The sequence below is a fragment of the Erpetoichthys calabaricus genome, chromosome 3, assembly GCF_900747795.2.
Source record: "Erpetoichthys calabaricus chromosome 3, fErpCal1.3, whole genome shotgun sequence".
Classification (NCBI taxonomy): Eukaryota; Metazoa; Chordata; class Cladistia; order Polypteriformes; family Polypteridae; genus Erpetoichthys; species Erpetoichthys calabaricus.
This window is the reverse complement of record NC_041396.2, coordinates 284,498,134-284,524,684: the sequence shown is the minus strand read 5'-3', so window position 1 is coordinate 284,524,684 and position 26,551 is coordinate 284,498,134. Positions and strand designations below refer to the sequence as shown.

Below are 26,551 nucleotides of genomic sequence, written 5' to 3'. Positions count from 1 at the left end.
TCACAATGGCACTCAGTTTTCTTTCAATTCTGTCCTTTGCTATGACCTCCAGGGGGTCCAGAGTGCATCCTATAACTGAGCTTGCCCTTTTAACTAGCTTGTTGATTCAGTGGGCCTCTCTTGAAGTGATGATACCAGCCCAGCACACCACACTCGCCATCACAGAGTTATAGAAGATATGAAGGATGTCATTTCCCACATAAAAGGAGCTTTACCCTCCCTTTTCTCAGTATGCCAGCCCATAGAGCCACAACTTTGTAGCACTATTAAACAGTCACATCCTCATAAAGGCACAAAAGATGTCTGCAGCAATGAAGGACCACTACATAAATGATGATTTATACTCTTCAGAGACATTGTCATATCCTATGAAGCAGGTAGACACTGTCTATATGAATTCTTGGGACATAAGTGATTCTATTAATGTTTCTGAAAGCCACATTAAAACCAAGACTAGTAAGATGAGCAGCTCTTCAATAAAAAAAAGAGAACAAAAATTCTCTGGTAAAGGAGAAGCAGGTAGGTGGCTTTTACTTTGTATATCTTTGCTGTTTGTTTATTAAAGGCTTGCACTTTCCACTTTTTATTACCATCTTAGCATTACTTAAACTTTTACTATACTTTTAAAGCTCAGTGGCACAGTGGTTAGCACTGCTGCCTGTCAGTTCCAAATGACTGGGTGTGAGGCTGGTCATTATCTATTTGGAATGTGCATTTTCTGCCTTCATATAGGTTTTTTCTCCAGTTAATCTAAATATCTTTCTAAATCCACAAAAAATGGGCAAATTTAGTTAACTGGTGACATTTATTTGACCTAATGTAACTGCAAGAGATTTTATTCCTAGTTCAGCTCAAGTACTGTTTTAGATTGCTGCTAACCTAAAGTGGGCTTAACAACATGGATGAATGGATGATCTGCCAAACTCAAGGCCTACAAGCTTCATCTGGCCTTTGGACCTGTTTAAAGCCGTTCGCTTTATCAGTATTCAGAACATGCTATATATGGACTGCAATGAGCACTAGATTTCACAAAGACCCTTCCTTAATGGGTGTTTCATATATAGGTTGTATCTGTATATAATTCAGACAGATTATATTGGCATACAGCAGCTACTAACCTGTTTTATAACGGAAACTGGCTGCTCACGGTGCTCATTGAGAACAGTTATAAAGATGTCATGAAGTAGATGGTAGCTCTGCATGACTGTCGCTGTTGCTAATACTCCACTCACTTCTTAAAGCTGCTCCGGAGCCAGGGTTGGCCACCATTATATGAAATACCTGACAAGTGCCACCGCCCTATGTGTTTTTTTTGTCTTTTCTGCTAGCTTGCTTATTGTATGTAGAAAGAAAATCCATTTGCATTTCCACTCATGTTAAATATGATCATTATGTGTTTCTGACCAAAGACTCTCTAGGCCTGGTCCTATTCAGGGTGTGGTTGTGGAGGTGCACTGCTAAAAGTATTTGGAGGTCCACACCAATGGCAGGTTGGACAGGTCTTGTATCACTTTTTTAAATGTATTTATTGATTTTAATCTTAATTAGAAGTAGATAACATTACATATAGTTAGGTAAAATTTAACCAAGCAAACAAACAAAGCAAAATTCAACCACCACCCAAAAGAAAGAGAGGAGAGCCAGCATCCTGAGCTACTCTATAAAAAGAAACAAGAAAGGAAGAACACCCTTTTCCCTGAAGTGGAAGCTTATTCTGAAATGTTATTGATTAGATCCTGCCATGTTTTTAAAAAGTTCTGAACAGATCCTCTAAATGGGAATTTGATTTTTTCCAATTTCAAATAATATGGAAAATTAGTTCCCACTTACTTAAAAATGGTGAGATGGGATTCTTCCAGTTGAGCAAGACAAATCTGCGTGCTAATAGTGAAGTAAAGGCAATTACTGCTTGTTTGTCCTTCTCCATTTTAAGCCCATCTGGGTGAGGAAAACTGGGCAGGTTCTCTTTAGCAAAGTTTCTAACTTGAAAGTAGTGGATGAATTGGTCTCATATCACTGAGGAACTATGTACGAAAGGGCAGAGCAGGCTCTTTTTTCTTAGGAGACTACATTCCTTGGATATGAGTAGTGACATCCTTTACATGACCTGTTAATAATAGTTGGAGTGACTTTATATGCTGTGGTATGCTGAGCTGGTAACATCACTTCAAGAGAGGCCCACCAAATCAACAAGCTAAATATGCAGGTAGGCTCAGTTATGGTTATGCACTCTGGACCCCCTGGAGATAGTAGTGAAGGAAAGAATGAAAACAAAACTGAGTGCCATTATGAAGAATGCTCCACATCCTCTCTCTGACACACTAACACTGAGGACTTTCAGCCAATGAATCAATCAGCAGAAGTGTGTCAAAAATACTATCTATCTATCTATCTATCTATCTATCTATCTATCTATCTATCTATCTATCTATCTATCTATCTATCTATCTATCTATCTATCTATCTATCTATCTATCTATCTATCTATCTATGCAGTCAGATTGATTCATCATAGGCATGCTTACATCCTGTTTTAGTGCCATCCAATCATGATGTATGTATGTAATGCAGATGTAAACAGATGTAGTTTGCTTTAGCTACAAATCCTCACCTGTGTCCCGACCACCACTTGATGCTGATGTCATTTTTTCAACTCTATGCTGATTTTGCTCTGCTGGATGCTGTTAGATTCTAACTTGCCTCAATGTCCAAGAAATGAAAAACAGATAAATAGGGAAGACAGTTTGAAGGAAGACACAAAGAAAAATATGGGATTGTGATGAGCAGAGCAATCTTTTTTTCCTGAACGGCTCCTCATAATATATATATATAAATATATAAAATAAATACAATACAAGCCAACGGTGACCAGTGATGTACAATAGCAAACTCTAGAAAAAACATCCACAAAAAAAAAAATCTCATGCTACTCATTTGAGAGTTCCTTTTCTTCCATGAAATTTTACATATTGTTTGCCGTTGAACAACTTTGGTCGCTTTGGCTTGTATTATATTATATTTGTTTTGTTTTTATTCTCTACAAAAACATGTTTGGTGAACGGCAGGTGCCCTTACCTGGTCAGGACGCCTTCATGATGGAAGGACAAGGGGAGCGAGCGTGCACAGGGCATTATCTCCCCTGGACTGCTAGATGGCTGCACCCCTGGGTTGCTACAGCACCACAGATTCCCATGGGGCATAATGCTGCTAGGGAGTGCTGCAGGGACTGTTGAGACCTGTTTTATCGAGCTCCCATCTCAACCTGAACAGCTTCTTGACCAAACTTATGTGACAGCGGAAGTACTCCTGGGTATTACATAAATGGAGTCAGCTGCCTTAGCTCCAAGAGCCAGATTTGGGAGGAAAGGTTATGAAGCTTGCTAGTAAGACTGGTGGCATATAGAGAAAGAGAGACAGAGAGAAAAAAAAAATTGTGGCCGGCTTTATTGTACCTGTGTTGATGGTATAGGAAACTCTTTGGGAAGATTCAAGGAGCGGATGTAGAGGTGGTCCACTCCTACAAGTACTTGGGGGTCCACATTAATGACAGGTTGGACTAGTCTCAGAACACAGAGGAACTATATAAGAAAGTGCAGAGCAGGCTCTTATTCCTAAGAAGACTGTTCCTTTAATGTGGGAAGTGACATCCTTCACATCTTCTACAACTCTGTGATGGCCAGTGTGGTGTGCTGGGCTGGTAACATCACTTCAACAGAGGCCCACCAAATTAACAAGCTAACTAAAAGGCAAGCTCAGTTATAGGACACACTCTGGCCACCCTGGAGGTTGTAATGAGGGAGAGATTGAAAACAAAACTGAGTGCCATTATGAATAATGCTGCACATCCTCTCTGTCACACACCAACACTGATGACTTTTAGCCAAACAAATTATTCAGCAAAAGTGTGTCAAGAAACAGGGCTCCTTTATACCAACAAAAATACACCTGCATAATGCCTCACTAGGACTGGGACTGACAAATCAAAAGTTTTCTTTCTTTTTAATTTTTCTAGTTTGTTCAAACCCCAGTGTGTGTGTACATTTATTTATTGAAAAAGAGCTTCTGTAAAAAGCCAAATTTCCCCCTGGGGACATCTATCTATCTATCTATCTATCTATCTATCTATCTATCTATCTATCTATCTATCTATCTATCTATCTATCTATCTATCTATCTATCTATCTATCTATCTATCTATCTATCTATCTATCTATCTATCTATCTATCTATCTATCTATTAGTCAGTCAGTCTACTCCCATCAACTTGACCTAACCTTTTAATTGAAGCAAAGGAAAGGGAAACAGAAGACACAAATGAGAGGTAAGACGGAGAAAATGTTTCATAAAAGGAAACCTTGATTTGAAAAAAATGAAAGGAAAAATTAAACCATTCAAAAATGGACTGTTTACTTTTAACACTTAATAATGTAAGCAAGCCAAGATAACAACATTTAAATTAACAAAACCTTTAAAAACGTGAAACTTCCGTGGTTAAGGTTAATTTTAAAGTGAAGCAACATGATGTTAATATCCTGGGTTAAACAAGATGAGCTCACAGTTAGAGGATTTTTTAATTTTATTTCCTGTAGTTTGAAATAGCCAATGACCTAAATTACCTAAACCGTTTCATGCTTTATTTTAATAAGCGTGTCAACCTTCAAATGCTGTTGGACTGGATTAAATATGACAGAAATCATTAACTTAAAGTTTATCTCGTAAGAAATTAAACTTTGTCTCTATGTTAAACTCCCACACATTGTAAGCTTTTTGTTAAAATTTAGCCACATGCAGCATCTACAGAGCAGCACAGCAGAGTTAGTGAGAATCAGAAAGACAAAGCACTGGGATCCAGGGGATCATGGCATCATCTGCATAGCCTATGCTATATCAGGCAGGATGCTGGACCTAGAGATCAGTGTGGAATGTTATGTGTACATACACTGAAGAGAATAAAAGGATGGTTTGGGCCTAAGTGATTGTGGTGGGCCAGTCCGGACAAATATCCAGGGCCAGTTTTCAATTCCAGACCAATCTTTTCAAAGAATTGTGAAAAAAAAATCATCTCCTTACAGCAGCTTGATATAGCCAGCATTACAGCATGGAGTGAGGACATTTATAGCTCATAAACAAACAAACGTTTTGACCTTCTGTGATGAATTCTGACTGTTGACCAATATATATTTGTTTTTTGAAAGAAATATTTGATACACATTAACATAAGTAACTGAATGTCCCCTTGACATTCTAAAAATGACAAGCTATGGTTTTACATCAAACTGTTCCACATTTCACTCTCTCCACACTTGGCTCCTATCTAATGTCCATTGGTTTCCACAAACAAATACAACAGAGATAACTGTGCTCAAGTAAACTGCTTCAAATGTTTGTTTTCTATTCCTCTTCCTTGCTATGATGAGCCAAGAAATTCATAGACATTACACCAAAAAGAATGAGAAATACTGCCACAGCCAGCATGATAAATTTGTTCAAGGTGGTCTAGTAGGCTGAAAATAAATGAAGAAATTGTTTTTATTAATTTTGTGCATGCAAGGCATGTTCAGGATGGATCTCTGTACACATTCATATTGGGTATGGATCACCTGCAAAGTTGACTTTAACTGTTAAACCAAAAAATTAAATATAAGCCAGAAATCAGAAATAAATAACTTTTAGCTGCAATCTAAAAGTAGCCTTAGTAGCCTGTCAATTTACTAGTAAAACTAGCAAGAGCTATTTGAAAAATAACTGGGAGAAAAGACATAGTCAAAAATCAAAAAAAGTGTTCAAACTTAACATGTTAGAGTTCAAAATATGGAAGTATAGAAAGACCTGCACTATAAACGGTTTCTTTCTAGATAGGCACATATAAGTTGTTTGCTGTATATCCTCTATATCACCTTTCCTGAAGGATTCCACCATCTCAATATATAGCATGGTACCTAATTGTTCAGATGTTCAAAATTGTGCAGGACCTGTCAAGGCTTTGGTTTGGAATTTACTGAGACAATGGTGTCATATTAAATTTGACATAGGAAGTAAGGTTTTGAAGTCTAATGCACAATCACCAGTTAAACTTCAACAAGTGAATCTCCACGTCCCTCACTAAGCGACTTCACCTGCCACACCTTTAAGTGTAAAAAACTAATTCTTCAATAGTGTTGTCTTATAATGCAACTTGGCATAGTGTTTGCCACAAAAAGGTATCCAATAAAATAATAGGTGTTTTTGACATAATTAATCATTTACTACTTGGTAAAGTGATTAATCGTATTTAAGGGTGTGAATGGCATTCCAGCTGGAAACAAAATAAAATGCACATCTTACCTTTAACAGCCCATGTGGTGTGTCTTGTTCTTTTGTTTCTGCAGGCTGCTGTAGACTGTCTGCCCACTGTTGCTGTTGGGTGATGGTGACTCTTGCTGTGTTGCTGGTCCTAGGCTTGATTTCCTTTGTAATGTTCTTTATACACAGTGAGTAACTGTATGGTGACTGAACCTTTTGATATTTAAAAATCATAGCATTTCTGTACTCACATACAATCACTTTTTCATGGTAGGGTCTCAGGGTGACCCCATTCTCCTTTTTAGACTCTTGGGGCCTCATGTATCAATAGCACGTATGGACACAAATGTTGCATGCGTTCATTTACACGCACACTTTGTGATGTACAAAAACTAAACTTGCAGTAAAGCCACGTACATATTCAAGTCTGTTTCGCCCCTTTGCATACGCAAGTTTCTGCTCAGTTTTGCAAACTGGTGGCGCCCAGTGTCAAAGCAGTGCTACTATTTTTGTGTGGTCTCCTTTTTTTCAGATTTACATCAATGATGTGGGATTTATGAAAGACACCAAAATTAATTACATATCATGTACAAATTTAATTCACTTGATTTCAATTATTCTGTAACAATATAACAGTGCCTGGAATAGCCAAACTATTCCAACTACCATAGCTGCGTTAGTGTTGTTAGAAGACATCACAAATGGAAGAATTAGAAGAGAGCATGTATTTATAGATATAGATTCCAATTTCCAAGAGCTATCCTCTTGGAGCTGTGTGCTGAACTGGCACTGGCTTTACAAAGGCAGAGGAATTATGCTCTACCTGTTCATTTGCAGTTTCTGTTCAGCCACAGGTGTTTTTCAACATGAACTTGGTGACTGATCAGGTATTTTACAAACATCACTGAGTTGTGCCAGCTGTATAGGATGGTATTATCCACTTGTCATCCAGATAGATAAGATTTCCTTACACTGTGGTTGAACTAGGAAACATCAAAGTGCAATTTGCAGCAATGTCCAGTTTTTCAAATGTAATCAGAGCGGTTAACTGCACATACATTGCTATTACAATGGTGCTAAACAAGTTACATTAGCCAGGGATGGATCAGCAAAAGGATGGTCTATCATTACATTATCTATAGCAGGAGAGACTATAAACACTGCACAGTTGCAGGAGTTTATTCCAACTAGTATGAAACAGGGCAAGTAGTCCATTTAAGGATAGTGAGTCAGCTCAAAGAGCCATGTAAAGAGCAGAGAATTGATCCGTTGTGGCGCTTGGTGAAGACGCTACACTATAAATGTGCCTTCAGAGAATGCACTTGCTTAAGTAAATAGATGGCATTTCCACTCTATTAATGTGCTGCTCTGTAGTCCACAGAAAGTTTGTTGCATTGAGTGACCATGTAGCATCCTGAATAATGTGACACACAGTCGCGGCTTGCCCGTACCTGAAGAGATGATATGATGAACCTGACCCTGACCCACCAAATGATCAGCCAAATCAGACTGTGTTACAACTTTGTTTGAATTTAATTAGTAGAATGTAAAAGCAGGTAATCAAACGCCGCATTTATTTTTTAACCAATTAATTTAATTTGTGGTCAATATCACATAGTATATCCTTTATATTCCTTAGTTCATTGGGCACATCTCTTACAGCATCCACTCATTTTGTGTCTGCAGAACAGCATCCTTTAGCACACAGCCAGATGGTCAACCAGCAGTTTCCATAGCAGAGGTGTGTGTGCAGCAAGTGGGATCATTACATACTCAGCACAGGGGTCAGCTTTTGTAATATTGTCTGAAACAGAATAAACAGATGGTGGGCTGTGACTCGCCTTTTCACGGCAACTTTGATATCTGACCAGTTCTTTTTACTTTTTTACTTGCACTGTGTGACTTTCTGAACTTGAACTTTCTCTCACTATATCACTGCATAACTTCCTTTTGTTACTTTTACCACTGCTTAAGCCAACAAATAGTACATATTTTCCTTGTCTCCATTTTGTATTTGCTGAAATTCTTCTTTTTTCCATATGCTTTTGCCATAATCTTTTAACAAGCACTGAACAGAAGGGGCTATTTATAATTATTTGCATATTTAATTTGCAAAATTCTGTGAGAAGTCAGGGTGGGGCTGTAGTCGCTTGCACATGCGTTAAATTTCACATTCATTGGGATTTATAAAGGGGAAGTGCGTGAAACTTGGCGTACATACAGTTTTAAGTATCTGTATTTTTTGTACATATAAATATTTCCAGTTTTGTCCATATGCCATGTTTTAATGTGAATTCTGTGCACAGTGTTTTACATGAGGTTCTTGATTATGTAGGCCTAAACAGAATGTCCTACATCCCGTCTGCAGTCCTTATATGTTTATTCTTGCCAGCCTGGTCACTGTCAGGGTTGACTGTTGCTGTGGATCAACACTTCCCCCTTTCTTTTACATATATAACATCAAGCAATAAGAGTGTCACAATAGGCAGAAGAGAAACCTCAACTTCTTTTATAACATAGATTAACTTGAGGGTTTTGATTGTGCTCAAAGTAAATGGCTGTTGTGTCATTTAACACCAATACAACCTAGATAATAGGCAGCTCACCTTGCTTAGGCTACCAGGTAGGTCTCTGTTTCAGAATGGTGACTGGTCTCTAATCTGACAAGGACCAGCATGACACATGGATGGAATGGCAGAGACCCAGCATGGCCATCTGCATGCCTCTGAAAGCCTCAGTTTATCTAGTCATATATTTCATGACAAACCTCTTGGTCCAGTGGGGGTTTATTGCATCAAACCCCACTCAGTCACAACTCAGCTTTCATTTCATCCCTGGCGTATCATCTTTGCCACCTGTATTCTCCCAGGCCACATGGCAGAATAACCCTGCTTGCCTTTCATTTCCCATAGAAATCAGTTTATCGATCTGATCTAGGAAGTATCCTCTCTAGCCTTACTGCCAGGCTATACATTTTAAAAAATAGATATTATTTGTTAGACATTAATTAAAAAAATTATCAACCTATATGCCAGGTATCACCAATTTTAACTCTCCAATGCAATTTCATAAATAGATGGTTTACAATTAACAGTGAATCTAATTTACAGGTCTTTTGGGGGTTGGAGGCAAGAGTAACAGAAGATGAACCCAAACACAATTTTAAAATTGGACTATTTTTTTAACCATATTGAATTCATAATTAAAATAATTTGAATTTTCTTGTAGAACTCTCTTGATGAGAAGATGCCATTCAGTCTAACAAAACCAGTCCGCTATATTCATCTAATTTCATCAAAATAAGCTAAAGTCTAGTTTTGAAGGTCCACAAATGTTTAATGTCTAACACACCACTTGGTGTTACTATGGTTCTCTGTGTGAAGGAAAATTTTGTATCTGAATATCCCCATGGGATGAAAAAAATTAATCTAAGATCTGTCCTTGACCAATTTTCATCTGTGGTCCAATGTTCTTATTGAAAAATTAATTTTTGAAATAACAGTCGGCATCCACCACACTAATTCCCTTCATCATTTTTAACATATCAACCATGTCACCTCTTAATCTCAGCTTCCTTAAACCAAAGTCAATATTTCCTCAAAGCTCATACACCTTATACTCAGATTTCTCTCCTCTGAACTTTCTTTTGCTTTGTTATGTCTTTTTCATAATATGAAGATCAAACTAAACACAGTACTCCAGATGAGGTATCACAATTGCATTATCTAGCTGAGGTATCGCCTCCATTGACTGTTACATAACCAAAAATTCTGTTTGCCACAGATTTGCCCAAGTCTGAATTCTTTTACAGTTCCAGTAGTGTCAGCAGATTTAAAAATGCTGTGCCAGCTAATGATGGTCCTGTGGAAGCTAAGTCCATGGACAAAGATGTGGATTGACTGATCAATCTACATCTTCAACTCAACCTATGGTCATGACCCCTTGGTAGTGAGTAAAAGAATGAGGCAAGGTAAAGTTTCTGTGTAGAGTTGTTGAATTTTGTCTCTTAAAAAATGTGTGAAGCTTAGTAATAGGGAGGACATCAGAGTAGAGTGGCTGATTCTTCTCTGAGATGAGCCATTTAAGGTGGTTTCAACCTTTTTTTAATTAAATTTGAATTTTGCATGGCCAATTTGGCTTCTGTTTGGGAAGCCCCAAAATACACACGTTTAATTTTCTTCTCCTTTTAAGACACAACACCTTACTCAGTTCTTAAATCAACCACAATAATGCTCACACTTCTTTTCTCTCCTTTTCACATTGCCTTTGTTTATCTTCTCTGTTGCCTTCACTCCTCCACTCGCAAGCTGTGTCCTCTGCCTCCCGACTCTGGTTCCCTGAATGGAGTGATGAGGCCCTTTTCATATTGTCCCCGGATGTGCTGCAGGTGCTCCTTGTGAATTTCCCATTGGGATTAATAAAGTATCTATCTATCTATCTATCTATCTATCTATCTATCTATCTATCTATCTATCTATCTATCTATCTATCTATCTATCTATCTATCTATCTATCTATCTATCTATCTATCTATCTATCTTGATGATCTTCCTGCAGCACTTCCTGGTGTGGCAGAAGTGCTTCAGTCAATGGCTCCGGAATCATCCAAGCGCCGTCTTGGGGAAGGTATTGCCTCTCTCCCAGTCTTCTTATCCTCCAGGCATCCTGGCTGGGCAAGGGCCCCAGCCGTCCGCCACAAAAGCACAATGGTGACATTTGCTTTCACATCTGAAGGATAATTAAAATGCTGAAATGAAATCCCATTTTTCTGCCTATAGATAGATAGATAGATAGATAGATAGATAGATAGATAGATAGATAGATAGATAGATAGATAGATAGATAGATAGATAGATATTTGTCTATTATGAATATCACAATTTTCTGTCTTTTGTGTACAAATTCCTATATATATTATTGGTTCGTTATTCTAAACATATTGTGTCCCTCTCATTCGTGGTGGTACAGGCTGGTGCAGGACACACTGGAAGGATTATATATTTCAACTGTCCTGTGAGCATCTAAGTATTCCCTAAGGGCTGGAGGAAGATACTGTGTATGGGAAGGCCTGGTCAGTCCAGTCCAGCATGTTACTTCTGCAACTCACACCAAGAATGGTGGAATAAAAATGATATTGTTTAATATTTCCCTTTACCAGGTGACAATAAATTACAGAATTTGAAAAAGGCATATGTCATCTTATCAGAAAATCATTCCTTCATAGAAAAGCAGCTTGATCAATTTAGGAATAACTTCACCGATTTGTCAAAAAAGTACCTGGCTTTTCAAATTAATCATAGAACAGGTATGTAAAGCATTGTATTTTTTTTAGAAATAGAAATAATAATGACAGTACAATGAGTTTTGTATATATGAATAGTATACTTAAATTGATTGTCATGCATCATGTCTTACCAAAAGAAATCGTGACTTGTTTAGTCTATCATCCATCCATCCATCCCTTTTCGAAACCCTGTTTATTCTGAGCAGGGATGCCGGGGTCTGGAGCTTATCGCAAGACAGAAACAATACCTGGACAGGGTGCCAGTCTATCGCAGGGTGAACAACGCATGCACTCCCACACCCACACACACACATGCATAGACACACACACACTAGGGACAATTTAACATCTCTAATCCACTTAATCTGTTTTTTAGTATTGGATTATTTCTAAAAGGCAGTCACAAAAACTTGTTATAAGTTTGAATAGAAATGATTACTAAACAAAAACACATGAAGTTTGCTTTGTGGATTTGTCCTTAGCTACTGCTCCACACCACCCGCCTGTTGAATTACTGTATGCATTTAGTTGGTTAGAAGGAGGTCCTCACAGAAAAACTGCCGCTTTTTTTAAATTGAGAAGAGCCATTGGGTGGTCTGGACATGTAGTTACCCTGGGTGCCTCTTTTGGAAGGTGTACAAGGCAAGGTCTACCAGAAGAAGACTGAAGGGCAGATACAGAACACAGGGCAGGAGGAAGATGCTGAGGATGTTGCTGTGCTCTGCTGCCTCCATCCTATCGCACACTGGCTTCTCACATTCCTGTTGTTTCCATCAATCCTTCTTTTTCCTTTAACTTTTGTGTCTCGTGGTCTCTTGTTGCTCTGTGTCTTATATTTTTCTCCTTCAGCTCTGCAGGATCCTTTTTATCTTTCATGCCGGACTGTGCACAGGTGTGATACTCCGCTCACTCCGAAGTGTGAATGCTGATCAGTGTGCTTTTACACATGAGTGCACATTTAGCCAAGTACCACAATCAATCCCGTAGTGACGGTGTCATGCACACACCTGCACCAATTCCGAGCCTACACGCTACCAGGGCCTGATTATTTGTTTAAAAATTTGCTCAATGCCACAGACCACTCATCACATAGGGTGGCACGGTGATGCAGTGGTACTGCTGCTGTCCCACAATAAGAGAAAAGAATTAGTGTCCCAGGTCCTCCATGCATGGAGTTTGCATGATCTTCCTGTGTCTGCATGAATTTCCACTGGGTGCTCTGATTTCCTTCCAAAGGCATGCTGGTTAGGTGAAGTGGTGTCACTATGCTAGCTGGGATTGGCTCCAGCATCCCTTGTGATTCTGGACTAGATTAAGCTAGTTAGAACATGATATGACATTAATTATAAGTTAATTATAACTACATATACTAATTGCATCTTAATTAGATGAACTTAATAACATTCATTTTTGGGCATTTGCTTCACTTATTTATTATCTGTTGGCCCCTGCCCCTTAAGCTGATGTAATACTCTCAGCTCTTGACTTTCTGCTGTGTGACTCTGAAATAACTAAACTTTCTCTTTTTCCTTCTTGCTTCCCTAGGTGATTGTTTTCTTAATGCTGAGTCCCTCTTTTGCTATCATACCCTGGGCTGCCAGCTGCACTATACTCAAAATAACGTATTAATCCTTACAAATAAATGCCTATGCCCTTGTTCTCCTACTAGCGCTAACACTTCTCTGTATGAGTGTTATTATTTTATCCAGAAATCCTTTTGTACACCTTAGTTACTTACTTACAGACCTGTTGGCTTCTAATAGTGCTTGTTACACTCTGCGGTGCTGCAAAGTTTGACCACAAGTGTATTTTTAGCCTCCCTCAAAACCTCAAATTAAACAGCAAAACATATTTCTGAAGAAAAAAAGCTCCAAAAAGTCCTGTATGGCCCCACAGAAGCTGCCAAAAACAAACTTTTATAACAAACTTTATATTTTGTTTAATTCTCACACGGAAGTAACATTCAATGGTAAGCCACCAAATTGTGATTCTGATAATGGTGTTACATTTCTCTTATTACCAGGTGAAAATAAATTACAGGAAATGAAAACGGAATACAATAGCTTATCAGAAGATCATTCTGTGCTAAACATGAAGTTCAACCAGCTAACGAATAGTTTCACCCATTTATCAACTGACAACCAGATTCTTCAAAATAAATACAACAGACTTATAGGTAAGCAAAGTATTTTGTAATAATGACAATATGATGAGTGTTAAAAATTGTGATATTTGGGGCAATAAGATGGCATCAGCTTTCCCCATTTGAGAGTCTTGCTTCTTGGTGTGGGGCGGCATGGTGGCGCAGTGGTAGCGCTGCTGCCTCGCAGTAAGGAAACCTGGGTTCGCTTCGTGGGTCCTCCCTGCGTGGAGTTTGCATGTTCTACCCGTGTCTACGTGGGTTTCCTCCCACAGTCCAAAGACATGCAGGTTAGGTGCATTGGTGATCCTAAATTGTCTGTGTGGTGTGGTGTGTGTACCCTGCGGTGGGCTGGCACCCTGCCCGGGAATTTGTTCCTGCCTTGTGCCCTGGGATTGGCTCCAGCAAACCCCCGTGACCCTGTGTTAGGATATAGCGGGTTGGGTAATGGCTGACTGACTGGGTTCTTGATGTGTATTGTGTTGCTCTGCTCCTTTGCTGGGGGACAACTCTTGAAAGAGTGCCTTTGAATTTTTTCAGTACCGGGAAGTCACAAATTGACTTGAATTTCTTTGAAAATTAACTAAGTTTGAGTTTTGGTTTGAAAGACTTCAAGGACTGGTTCCACAAATTTAAGGATAAAGAGTGTCTTAAAAGAATTGTTTTAGTTTTATTTGGACAACTCTTGAACCTAATATGTGAGAATATGCCAATGGTATTGGACAATTTGAACAAGAAACTTCCATTTATTATTCTTTTTTTAATGTAAACTAACTTCCATCGTGTCCAACAAACAGAAATTAGTTAATGGGTTTTTAAAGTGAAACTTTTATAAATTTGAATTGCAAGGATTACTTAAGTAATAACATGTAATGAAGTTTGCTTTAGACAGCAGAATACGCTTAGTTTGATATACAGTTAGTCATTTCTTAACACATACCACAGAGGACAGACAGGCGTCCTGAGTGGGATGGAGGATGATTTCTTGATGTCCAGGAAACCATAATGGAATGATGATGGGATTGGAGACATAACCTGGCCAGAGTGTTTTACAATCTTCATCCCAGAAGGGAAGGAAGAATAATGGATGCAATGGGAAAATGTGGATGCCAAGAGCAGTTAATGTCCCCACACGGTAGGATGCAGAGTTCTTCTAGGCTATCCCAGTTAGAACACTCACAGGGTAGCATGGTAATTGGCGTCAGAAGGTGCAGCCCTGGTTTGGGTCTTTGGGTGCCACCAAAGGGAACTACCGGGTGGGGACTGCCCTTTGTTTCCAGGTGATCCAGAAGTTCTCTGGATGACCAATCCCATTACATTTGAAGCACTCCCGGGAGTGGCTTACAAGAAACCTACTGCCTCACCTCAGACAGTCAAAGTTGGAAGACATCGAGAAAACTCATCTGGAAGAGCTCAAGGAGAGATGAGTGTCTACTTTGTTTTTGGTTGAGATATTTTGGCTGTGTTCATTGTTGGGAGGTGTTGGAGGAAATAAAACCCTTTATTTTTAAGTTCAGAGTTGTGTTGGGTGCTTCTGTGTCTATGGTTTCGGGACTCAGTGGCACTCACTTGTGGTTGCACTACATTAAATTCATTTCAAAACTTATTTTCACACACTGCAAAAAATGAAATCTAAGCAAGTGAAAAGTATTTATATTATGACATTGAATCTTTTTTTCCGTATTGTAAGAAATATCGACTTATCAAAAAATTTGTATTTACGATTATTTAGCTTACTTTAAGAAATCTTGTCAAGTAAATTTTGCTTACCCCATTGGCAGATTTTTCTGCTAAATAAAAGCAAAGCAACTCCCATTTAAAGTTTTTTTGTCCAGTTTTTGCATATGCATTTTTTGCAGTGCAATGTGGTGAAGTAATCACTTTATTGAAGCGAGGCAATCACATGGTGACATCCAGGATGTTGCTCAAAAATGACACTGAATTACACCTGAAGTTCTAAACTTGTCTTACTTAACCTCAACACACAAGCTTATCATCTAACTCTTAAAGGAATACTCTACCCAAAAATTGTTAGCCAATGAATAAGCTGTTACTGGGCTGGACTCCTGATCAAGCAATGCTGGCGCATCTGAAGAGCATTATCCAGAAGTGGTTTATCCACCTTAATAAAAGGATAAGTGTCTATGTGTCTATACAGTTGTTATGTCTCTGTCATTCCAGCAAATGGCACATCACAAATAATTACACTTTTTTATGAATCTTATACCAAATGTCATAGAACACAGACATATGCATTGCATTTGAAACTTCAGCAGATGGCGCATCACAAACACTTGTAGTAAAGCATTTTATTACTACATATATTTGTGATGTTACATTTGTTAAAATGAGAAGTGCAATGCATTTTATAACTACATATATTACAAAATAAATTCCAAAAGTTGGTGCAGTGCAAACATTAATGTCAACTAATGTTCAATGCTAGGTTGATTACTTTATTTAAGGAAAAATACATGTGTTTGGGATGTTATGAGAATTCAACTAGATGACTTGACATGTGGATTATGTGACTTGAGTAATGTGAGATTTTTCATGGTTTTTTTATATTGTTTAGTGTTGTCCACCATCGATCACCATATACATATATTACATATAAATTCTGAGATTAAAACTTTTTTTCTCAAAAAGGAGTATTCCTTTAAGGCCTCAATGGAAGCCTAACAAATATTAATACATATTGTGGAGAGTAATTTATTTAAAGAGGAAGAAGAATTATGTGAGTGGTCAGTATCTTTAACTGAGTTAAACGACAAGATCAGGATACAATGAAGTTATTCTTATATTTCAGGTTTTGTTCTTTTTTCAGCATTCTTAGTATTTTTTTAGTCATTTCTATGTGTGGCTGAGACAGTTTATTATGTTTTATATTTTTGTGAATATTCTCAAAACTATTTTTTTTAAATATTGAAATTCTTCTGTTTTATATATTGTGAATTTTGTTTAATGTGAATGTAATCATTGTATCTCTTGTATATAGTTCCTGTTTGTCTGTTGTAGCAGGGGGGGCTTTAATTAATGTAACACCCATAGGACGCACATGTGGCGTACAGCAGACTTCTGGCAAAAGCTGGATGACGCTTTTGCAGGAGACAGAGAGCGCCTGTCACTGCGTGTGCTGACTGTGCCCCTTACTGCTTGTCTTGTAGAATAAACGGCAGAATCCGGATATTGGTGGGTCTGTGTTCCAAATCACCAGCAACCATTTTAAAGCCACTACATATGCATGCATAAAAACTTGTGTTATAATCAACACCATCTTACGTATGGACAGCTATTAGACTTCTTTTTCTGTAGCTATTCTCATTTTTAAATGGGGTTATTTGTTTTACTTGACTTCTCCAGCAGAGGTTTTGGCATGATTTTTATTGCTGGATGCCTTTCTTGATGCTAACAATCTCCATTTATCCTGGCTTGTGTTCAGGTCCAAAATGGAGGCTGGTTTGGATAGCTATTAGACATATTAACTCCTTACAAAATACCATATATATTTTATATATATATATATATATATATATATATATATATATATATATATTGTGGACCACAGCCTCACTAACCTGACACAGACAGGCAGAGACACAAGTATTGCACAGCACACGTTTTTATTTTTTGAGCACAGTACACAATACCAGCACCAAATGCACAGTCCAGCACAAAAGCCTTTCCTTCTTTTTTCTCTCTTTCCTCTCCACTCCTCCTCCAACAAGCTTCTTCCTCTTCCACCCGACCTCCATGGAACCCAACAGGGCTGGATTTCTGCACCATCTCATAAATATCACTTCCACTTCAACTACATTTCCCCTAAATACTAAAACCTTTAGACAGATATAATCAGTGTTTATGCACACATTTTTAGCAATCAGAGTATTGACAAACAGTCAGGATCACAAATTGAAGCAGGGTAGGAAATAAACCTTATGGTTCGAATGTCCACTGCCTTTGTCACAACACTACACTACCTGCTTGCAATATCCTTTGTTTAGCACTCAGTCTTGATTCAAATTTCTTAAAATGCTTGTTCCATCATTTTTGCAATATTCAACCCTTCAGTTGTGGCAGTAGAGGGAGATCTGAAGAGTGAGATCAGTGTCCAGACTGGCTAATATTGTTCTGAACTACTGTCAGAGTTAACTGTCAACGAATTGAGAAATGAGCACACTATCAACCTAATTATTTGTGAAGAAACATATAAAACATACAAAATCATTTATATCCATGTTATGTAATTGCTAATACATTCTACTGCTGTCTCCTTTTTTCTTCTTCTTGTCTAGGAGGACTACAGTGAATGAAAGTTTTCAATATCTTAGCCATGAATACCTGACTTTGGAAAACTCCAGTATACATTTTTTGCATTCCACAATTGAAATGCAAAGTTGCATTAATAGAATTAATTAATAGAATTGCATGACGTGTACTGGTTTGGTGTGCTGCTTGACATCTTTTCTTGGTCACTGTCTGTTTGTACAGAGTGTGCATGATCTCCCATGTCTGGAGGACTTGTTCTTCAGATACTCCAGCTTTCCTCCCATCTTCCATAGGCAACTGGTGACTGGACATCAACAAAGTGTCTTGCAATGGCCATGGCCTTGATGTAGCTGAACCCTAACCTGAATTAATCCAGTTTGAAAATATATTATGTCTGTATGTATGTATGTATGGGTGGGTGCTTCATTAATGGTATGTCTTATTTCTTCTGATAGAAAAGAAGTGCCCAGTTTGTCCACAAGGATGGTTGACTCATCATACATCATGTTACTTCATCTCGACTGATCACATGAATTGGAGAGCTAGTCAAGACGATTGTTTAGCTAAAGGTGGACATCTGGTGATAATTGAGAATGAAAATGAGCAGGTGAGATGGAATTCTTGTATACTAAGCATTCACCCATATTACATAGAAATAAAAGGGAAAAAAGTAACAGAGAGACATATTAGCTTTTGGTCTCTGTGTTCACACCCATATTTACTCTGGCAAGTCTCAGTGACTGCGGTGGGCTGGCGCCCTGCCCGGGGTTTGTTTCCTGCCTTGCGCCCTGTGTTGGCTGGGATTGGCTCCAGCAGACCCCCCGTGACCCTGTGTTCGGATTCAGCGGGTTGGAAAATGGATGGATGGATAGATGAGATAATGGAACATCTTACCCATTAGCAAACCAAATCTATTTGAAGGACTCAGTGATCTACTCTCATCTGTCAAATTTGTTATATTTCTATGTAGGTATGTGTCATAAAGGAAAGTGACCTTAATAGCAACTTAATAGAACTGAGAGCCATTTCATGTTAAAGAAGAACAAAAAGAGGGATTCACTCCTGATTCAGAAGTCAAAAGGTTTAATTGCACAATAAACAAAAAACAAAGGTCCCCACAGCACTGCTCTTTACTACACTACTTGGTAACCTGTTCCCCATATCTTTAGTTCTTTTGTGAAAATAAGCTTTCTAACATTAATGCAAAATTTACCTTCACCCTTTCCTTTGTATACTGATATGATCACACTTCTTTTTAAATATTCAGAAACCCTGCATTTTCGACACACCCTAGTTAGGCCCCCTGCTTTTCCAACTTTATCTTTTTCAGCATTCTTGTAACCTCCTCTTCCAAAATATTACAGCTCAGTCCTGTTTTCTCATTATCCATTTCATTCTCCTCCTCATTAAGCAGCCCCCCCAAGTACTTCTTTAACCCAAGAATAGCCAGGACCAGAAAACGTTATGCTTTCTGGTCCTGGCAATTTATTTGATTTCAGCATTTGTAATTGTAGTAGCATTTTTCTTCCTGAACTCTCTGAATCCTTGATGTTAATATTTAATTTTTGTTTATTAATATGTAATATTAATCCTTAACAATTCCCAATAGCTAATGGAATTTTATTAACATTTTGAAAGGAGAAAATTTTGGAAAAAAAGAAAGGATTTGGGAACATTCCTTTTGGTATATTTTTTGCAATCTTTTTCTGTAGATTTTATTTTTTTCTTATAGATTTACCTCCCCCTAAGGTTGAGTTTTGCATTTTTCACAATTTTCCTGACTAACTGAATTTGAATTTTTAATATTCTTTTTAAATATTGATTGATTTCATGTACTACTAAACCCTACAGCTAGCACTGAGGTTATTTTCTTGTACAAGATATACAATTTGTGCAGTCTCTTTCTGAACTCCTAATTTATCAACTGTGGAGTTCTCTTAAAGGATAAGTTTGGTATTTTTCAAGTCAAAAATATTTGTTCACAAATATGGTATACGTGCATTTGCCTTGTGAAAATGTGTTCTAAATGCAGTAATTTCTATCAAAGTTTTAAAAATATCTTACCCACACATGAAGCACCACTGGTAAATAAAAGCCTAAAACTTACTAAATACGTCCTCTTTAAGTTTTTAGATAAGAATTCATGCCTGCTGTGTTACCAATGCATGTTTGTGACAACAAAAGAGATCTGGAAATAATCAATTTATTGTGTATTCCTGGCACTATTTTTCTCAAAGCAAGGATACGTTTTCTATTTGCTAGTTTGAGTTTGCACATAAATACGGAAGTAAATCACAACAAAACCAACTACACAGCACAAACAGTTAACTGTAATTTGGTCTGACTTGGAGGAAACCATGGCCTGTAGGACATTAAAGGTTAGTGAAAGACTACAAGGGGCTGAGGTTTTTTTTTTTAATGGCTGAATCTCATAAGCTACTTTACATTGTGTGTGTAATTGCAAGCCACAGATTAATACTAGACAACTCTATTGGCTTGAAAAACTGACGTATTTAGTACATTTTAAGGGTTTTCTTTTGTGAACTTCAATGTAAAATGCTATGGCATCCAAGTTGTTTTTTAAAATGTATAAAAAATGAATGCCCTTTGGAACACAATTTTAGGTGGCAAATGCATTTATACCATGTTTGTGAAGAAATAACTTTGCTTTGAAAAACACAAGATAAGTTTCCTTACACTTCCTCAAGTCATAGGGGTGACTCTGAATGCATTAGTGCTGACAACCAATGAATGCACATCTGAAAGTACAATGCACATTTTGGACAGATGAGAAGCTCATCTGTCTGCATGCTGATGTCTCAACACAACTTCCAAACACTTTTAGGTAATGGGGCCATTGCGAATGTAAACAAGTCACAAAATGGCATCACGGAAATGCAGCAAAAGTATTAAAAAAATATAAACACAATATTAAACATAATGCTTAATTAGAAAGCAATTCAGAATAATAATAATATTCCAAAACCTCCAAATTTGTAATGGTTTGATTCATGGGTGATGCCATTTTGCATAATCACCGACATGTGAAATCACCAAACTCATGCAACAGTTGCCATCTTAGCTTTAGATCATTCCTCATAAAACAAAAATTGCAGTGTCTGATTACTAAGGAAAGGATTTACAGACTAGAGATTATTAGGCTCCTTACTCTGACATTGGTTTTTGATTCTTATTTTCAACTTTAACAATTGACATTCTCATGATACCCTTTGTTTTCCACGTCAGTCTACTCTCTGCCTTGTAGCTTAATTTCTCAGTCAGAAAATGTTTAAAAGCTTTCCGGCTTTTCCATGGCACTCATAACAGTGATGATAATTAGGCAACAACCTTGATAATAGCCTACGCTGATTCATGATAACAGGAACCATTTTGCACAGACAATCACATAATTGTGATGGCTTTGTCAGCCTATAGATGAGCTTAAGTTTCTATAGTTTCTACTTGTTAAAGCAGTTAGACTCACCCAGAAATGTGACATGTTCATTGATGATACACCTTTGGCTACATTAATTTAATTTTCACTGTTAAATTTGTCGAATTTGAGAGAGTGTCACTGTGTGAATGTTGAATGACTAAGTGACTGTTTCTCATGGTGGCTATCATCCTATCCAGTTTTGGTACCTCCTTTAACACTGATGGTGCCAAGAATGACTGTGGTTCCATGTTCAGGGGCAACTGAGCAACAGACAACTTGGCAAAAAGACAACTCGGCGAAAAGACAATTCGGCAAGAGACAATTCAGCAAAAAGACAACTTGGCGAAAGACAACTCGGCGACATCCCTTACCAGTTAGGTAATATGTGGAATTAGGTAATGTGAATTTCCCCTTGGGATTAATAAAGTATCTATCTATCTATCTATCTATCTATCTATCTATCTATCTATCTATCTATCTATCTATCTATCTATCTATCTATCTATCTATCTATCTATCTATCTATCTATCTATCTAATAGTTAGGTTCAAAGAGATGTTTTAATTATATTTAAATGGCAACGTGATTTAAAATGTTGAAAATAAATACATATATAATTGACGAATGAACTTTATTATTTATTCATACGATTACAATCAATACAATTTATATAAAGGATTAGCAATTTTGGTTGCAGAAGATAATGTAAGATAGAGTTTGTTCCATCTGCAGAATAAAGTTTGTTCGTTAATTATAAATTTATTTATTTTCAACATTTTAAATCATGTTGTCAATTAAATATAATAAAAAAATCTCTTTGAACATATTACCTAATGGGTAAAGGATGTCACCGAGTTCTATTGTTTCTTCGCCGAGTTGTCTTTTCACTGAGTTTTCTTTTCACCGATTTGTCTTTTGCCTACTTGTCTTTTGGCCGATTTGTTTTTCGTCCACTTGTCTTTTGGCCGATTTGTCTTTCAACCACTTGTCTTTTTGCTGAGTTGTCTGTCGCCCAGTTCCCACCAAACCGTGGTTCCAGTGATTTTGCAATGGAAAATAGAAAATTCTGAAAATATGGATATATTGTAGTCTGACTGCCATCATTACTGCATTCCCTTTTATGTTTAGAAATTTTTGAATGAACATGTCACCAGTTCAGATGCTTGGATTGGTCTGACTGATTCAAAACAAGAAAAAATGTGGCTTTGGGTAGACAACACAACACTCAATTTAAGGTAGTATTTTTCTATCTTTTTTTATTGCTGTCATTTGTTTAATTAATTTCCACCTATATGCTAGCTAATGCTGCTGCTGTATTCTGAGTCCTATTCCTGTAACTTTTGAGTTTTCCTCCTACATTCACAAAGAAATGCAAGTTAGGTTAATTGGAGACTGAGTGTTGCCCTTCGATAAATCAGTCCTGCAGACAATTTACAAGTAGCATTTTGTATAGCTATTTATAGCTTATCACAAATATATAAAATAGTTATAGTAGAGGTAAAAGTTACTTTCCTGTTATTTTAAACACTCTAGTGAGAGAGAGAATGTGATGATGGGGAAAAGTTGCACTGGCGTCTAGTGTCTCCCCAATGATTTGGCCTGCAAGTCAGAGGGCTGCTCTGGGCTTGTACCAGTACTATGGTGTGCTTTCAAATTGTAAATATTAATGAGGACAGTTTATTTCCAATTTGTATATATTTTTGGGGGAAAGTACTCTGTGTTTGTAGGTGCTCATTTTTTCATTATTGTCTTGTGCATTATTTTTTCAGTTTTATGTTTTTGATTATTATACTGCCCATTTTTGTGAACTGTCTCTGGAAGAATTTGTGATTAAATGTTTGGATAAAAACTCTGTGGAAGAGTTTGTAATCAAAAAATTATTGAATTGAAAAAAAAATCAAAAAAGTCAAAAGTGGACAATGATGATGACAGAAATAACAGTAAAAATACAACCTCACCCCAACCACCCAGAAAAAAGGTAAAAAGGTACAAAGAAAACTGCTTGAGAAAAAACCTAGAAGGGAAACATAGTCTGGAGGTCAGGACCTTTTAAGATAAAGTTTAAGTAAAGTAGAAAGACGGAAACAACCACACCAATCACAGGTCATCTGTATATGCAGAAACTGCACCAGAGCATGCCTTTCAGTATTATATGAAGCAAATGAGCCATTGACTATCACCACTGACATTTCCAGAAGAGTTAGATGCAATTTGAAAACATCGAATTGCAGACTGAAACATCAGATTTCCACTGAGATGCTAAAGACATCTTTGCAGCTTTTGTGTCTAGGAAAAAGATCATATTCTGGTTAGAAAGGAGAAAAACTTGAGGTCTAGTAAGAGAAAAACCTGAGGAAGAGGACTTTAGCAATAGAAAACCAGAAAGCTGAGACTGGAGGACATTCCCAAAATATATGCAAACATATATGTTTGAAATACGTACCTTCCCAGTCTCTTAAACATTCTTGCAGCATTGAAGGTTCCAGAGAGAGCACAGTTGCCTTTAGAATTTTTAAATGAAAGATGTTAGGAACAACCATGACTCTTCCTAGAGCTAACTAAGCAATCATGAGAGAAGGACCTTGGCAAGTGAAGTGGCCAAGAACCCAATGGTCACTCTGGCTGAGTTCCAGAGAACCAGTGTGGAGATGGGAGAAACTTCCAGATGGACAACTATTCCTGTAGCACTTCACCTCAGTAAAACAGACATTAAAGCCCACTTGGATTTTGTAAAAACACACCCTGAAATTGTTAGAAACAAGATGCTCTGGTCTGATGAAACTAAAATTAGTGTCACATCAGGAGGAAACCAGGCACTGCTCATCACATCTGCAATACCTTTCCAGCGGTAAAGCGCAGTGGTTGCAGCATCACGCTGTGGGGTCGTTTTACAGCAGCAGGGGCTGGAAGACCAGACAGAGTGGAGGAAATGTTTAACAGAAAAAAGTACAGAGAATATTTCAGGTCTGCGTTTTCTAAAATCCTGCTTTTGCTTTGTCATTCTGGGGTATTGAGTGTTGCTTGATGAGGGAAATAATTAACTTAAATGATTTTAGCACAAGGCTGCAACATAAAAAAATGTGAAAAAAGGTGAAGTGGTCTAAAGTCTTTTTGAATTTATTGTAGATAACTGAATGTCAGGATCCAAATCAATAATTTTAATATTATTATTATTATTATTATTTGTTTTAATTCAGCTACTGGACAAGAGGACAGCCTGATGATTGGAAAGAAACTAATCCAGCTGGGGAGGACTGTGCTCATTTAAGACCATGGGCACACACCCTAAACACCTGGCATGATATAACTTGTGATTACAGCATGAACAGAGTTTGTGAAAAAAGTTAATGAAGTATTAAATTCTTTCTAAGCACTTGCTTGCCATCATATTCACTTCAAAAGTCATTTATCTGTAAATTAAAATATTTTCTAATATGTTTAAGTAAAAAAAAAACCCTGCTAGACTGATTAGTCCTTTCTCAATTGGAAACTTTTTTACGTTGTTACTCTTTAGGTTTATTGCAACCACTGCTGCATAACAAACTTTTGTAGGGGGATTTTTATACTACTTTGTTAGCGAACTGAAACATACAATTGTTTTTGTTGTTCTTCCATATTGGTAATTAAATACCCTATTATACTGGTTCTCCTGTTTGCCTAGGTGACATGGTGGGGCAGTGGTTAGTGCCTCTACCTTACAGGTCTACTGTCGTTTTGAATCCTGTCTCAGTCAGCATCTGGATAGACAGAATAGGCATTTTTTTCAAATGTTTTAGGTTTTTCTTCCTCATTCTAAAGAAGTTAAATGCAGAGTCATTAGCAAATGTTGGACAAGTGTGATAGACTGGATTGATTCATGCTGTACAAACTATGGTAAAACCCTGATGTGGATAAGCAGATTAAATTAAGAATAATTGCATGAACTTTACTCTCTCAAGGGAAAACAACTTACTGAAGAGCAACTTGTTGTATGATGACGATTCCACTCATCAACAGTGATGCCATGTGCTATCCATTGACTTTCTGTACCCGCTTATTACAGTACAGGGCAGCAAGAAGCTGAACCCTACCCAGGCAACATAAGGTATAAGGACAAGAACCACTCTTAGAAGGGACATTAGCCCACTGCAGACAGGTTTTGAAAATGTGTTCAAATGGACTGGAATCCTCTGTCTTTTAAAATGAGAAAAATACTAATGGAACTCAAAAAAGGAATACAAATAACTGAATTTGTGTCATTAAATTATTTGATGGTAGCAGACATCTCATACCCCACAACCAAGAACCTGCTTTTAAGTAACATATCACTGAAAGATGGCCACTTGTCAAACATTCCAGTTTAACTCTTACAACATTTTCAAGTCAAATTTGACCTGGTTTTGGGGTTAAAAATCACTAAAAGTGCCCTAAAGTTAATCTCTTAAGGATGAAAAAAAGCTTACTTTTTTATTTCTTTTGGGTCAGTTGTATCCCACCATTGACCTTAATGGATTTTCTGCTACATTTAAGATAATATGTTTGTTCACCACATATAAAACGATCCAGATTGTCATCTTTTTCAGAATTGTGAAGGCTTTTAGTAATGGGGCCTAACTGTACAAAAAGCAACAACAAAAAAAAATTCCCAAATACCCACTTTGTGTTCAGCTTCTACAAAACCGGAACACTGCCATGTCCCATGGGTCGGTTTTGATCCACCATATACTTACATGGATTTTTACTACCCATTTAAAGCGGTTTATTTGTTCAAACACCATACAAACATTCTAAATGACATTTGTTCTAAAATATCATCACTACTACAGTTTAGGATGGTCAATTATTATAAAACAGGTTTGTGGTGAAAAATTTCATGCTCAATGCACCGTAAAAGATGGTGAGAGAATTGGGTTAAGAAATAACCTGAAACGCTCAGGTATTTGTCAGCATATAAAAACTTTGTAAGAGATTAATTTTAACAATTTAGTTGCCATGGGAAATTCTGCCATATTGTCTAATTCAAACAAAGTGGCAAAATATTTTGACATATTCACGTTTTATTGGAAAAATGGAGCTAGATGATTTGGGATTTTAGAATTTGACCTCACATCATTTATAAATCACTCTTCTTAATTGTGTTAAATATAAATTAATTCAGTAA

The 26,551-nt window shown here is 37.3% G+C and overlaps 1 protein-coding gene across 1 annotated transcript; it reads left to right on the top strand.

Moving 5' to 3' along the window:
• Window positions 1-279: 279 nt before the first annotated feature.
• Window positions 280-26,015, top strand: LOC114649052 (asialoglycoprotein receptor 1-like). Its single transcript, XM_051924366.1, has 7 exons — window positions 280-519; window positions 6,369-6,470; window positions 11,441-11,587; window positions 13,590-13,742; window positions 18,431-18,582; window positions 22,540-22,646; window positions 24,609-26,015. The coding sequence occupies exons 1-7, from the start codon at window positions 300-302 to the stop codon at window positions 24,757-24,759; spliced, it is 1,032 nt and encodes a 343-aa protein (XP_051780326.1). The 5' UTR covers window positions 280-299; the 3' UTR covers window positions 24,760-26,015.
• Window positions 26,016-26,551: the final 536 nt, after the last annotated feature.

What these genes read in the sequence shown, in the direction of transcription:
- LOC114649052 (XM_051924366.1), top strand. Translation starts at nt 300, where the DNA reads ATGTCTGCAGCAATGAAGGACCACTACATAAATGATGATTTATACTCT. An exon ending in TTGAGAATGAAAATGAGCAG is followed by an intron (nt 18,583 to 22,539) that starts GTGAGATGGAAT and finishes TTTTATGTTTAG; the next exon opens with AAATTTTTGAATGAACATGT. An exon ending in AACACAACACTCAATTTAAG is followed by an intron (nt 22,647 to 24,608) that starts GTAGTATTTTTC and finishes GTTTTAATTCAG; the next exon opens with CTACTGGACAAGAGGACAGC.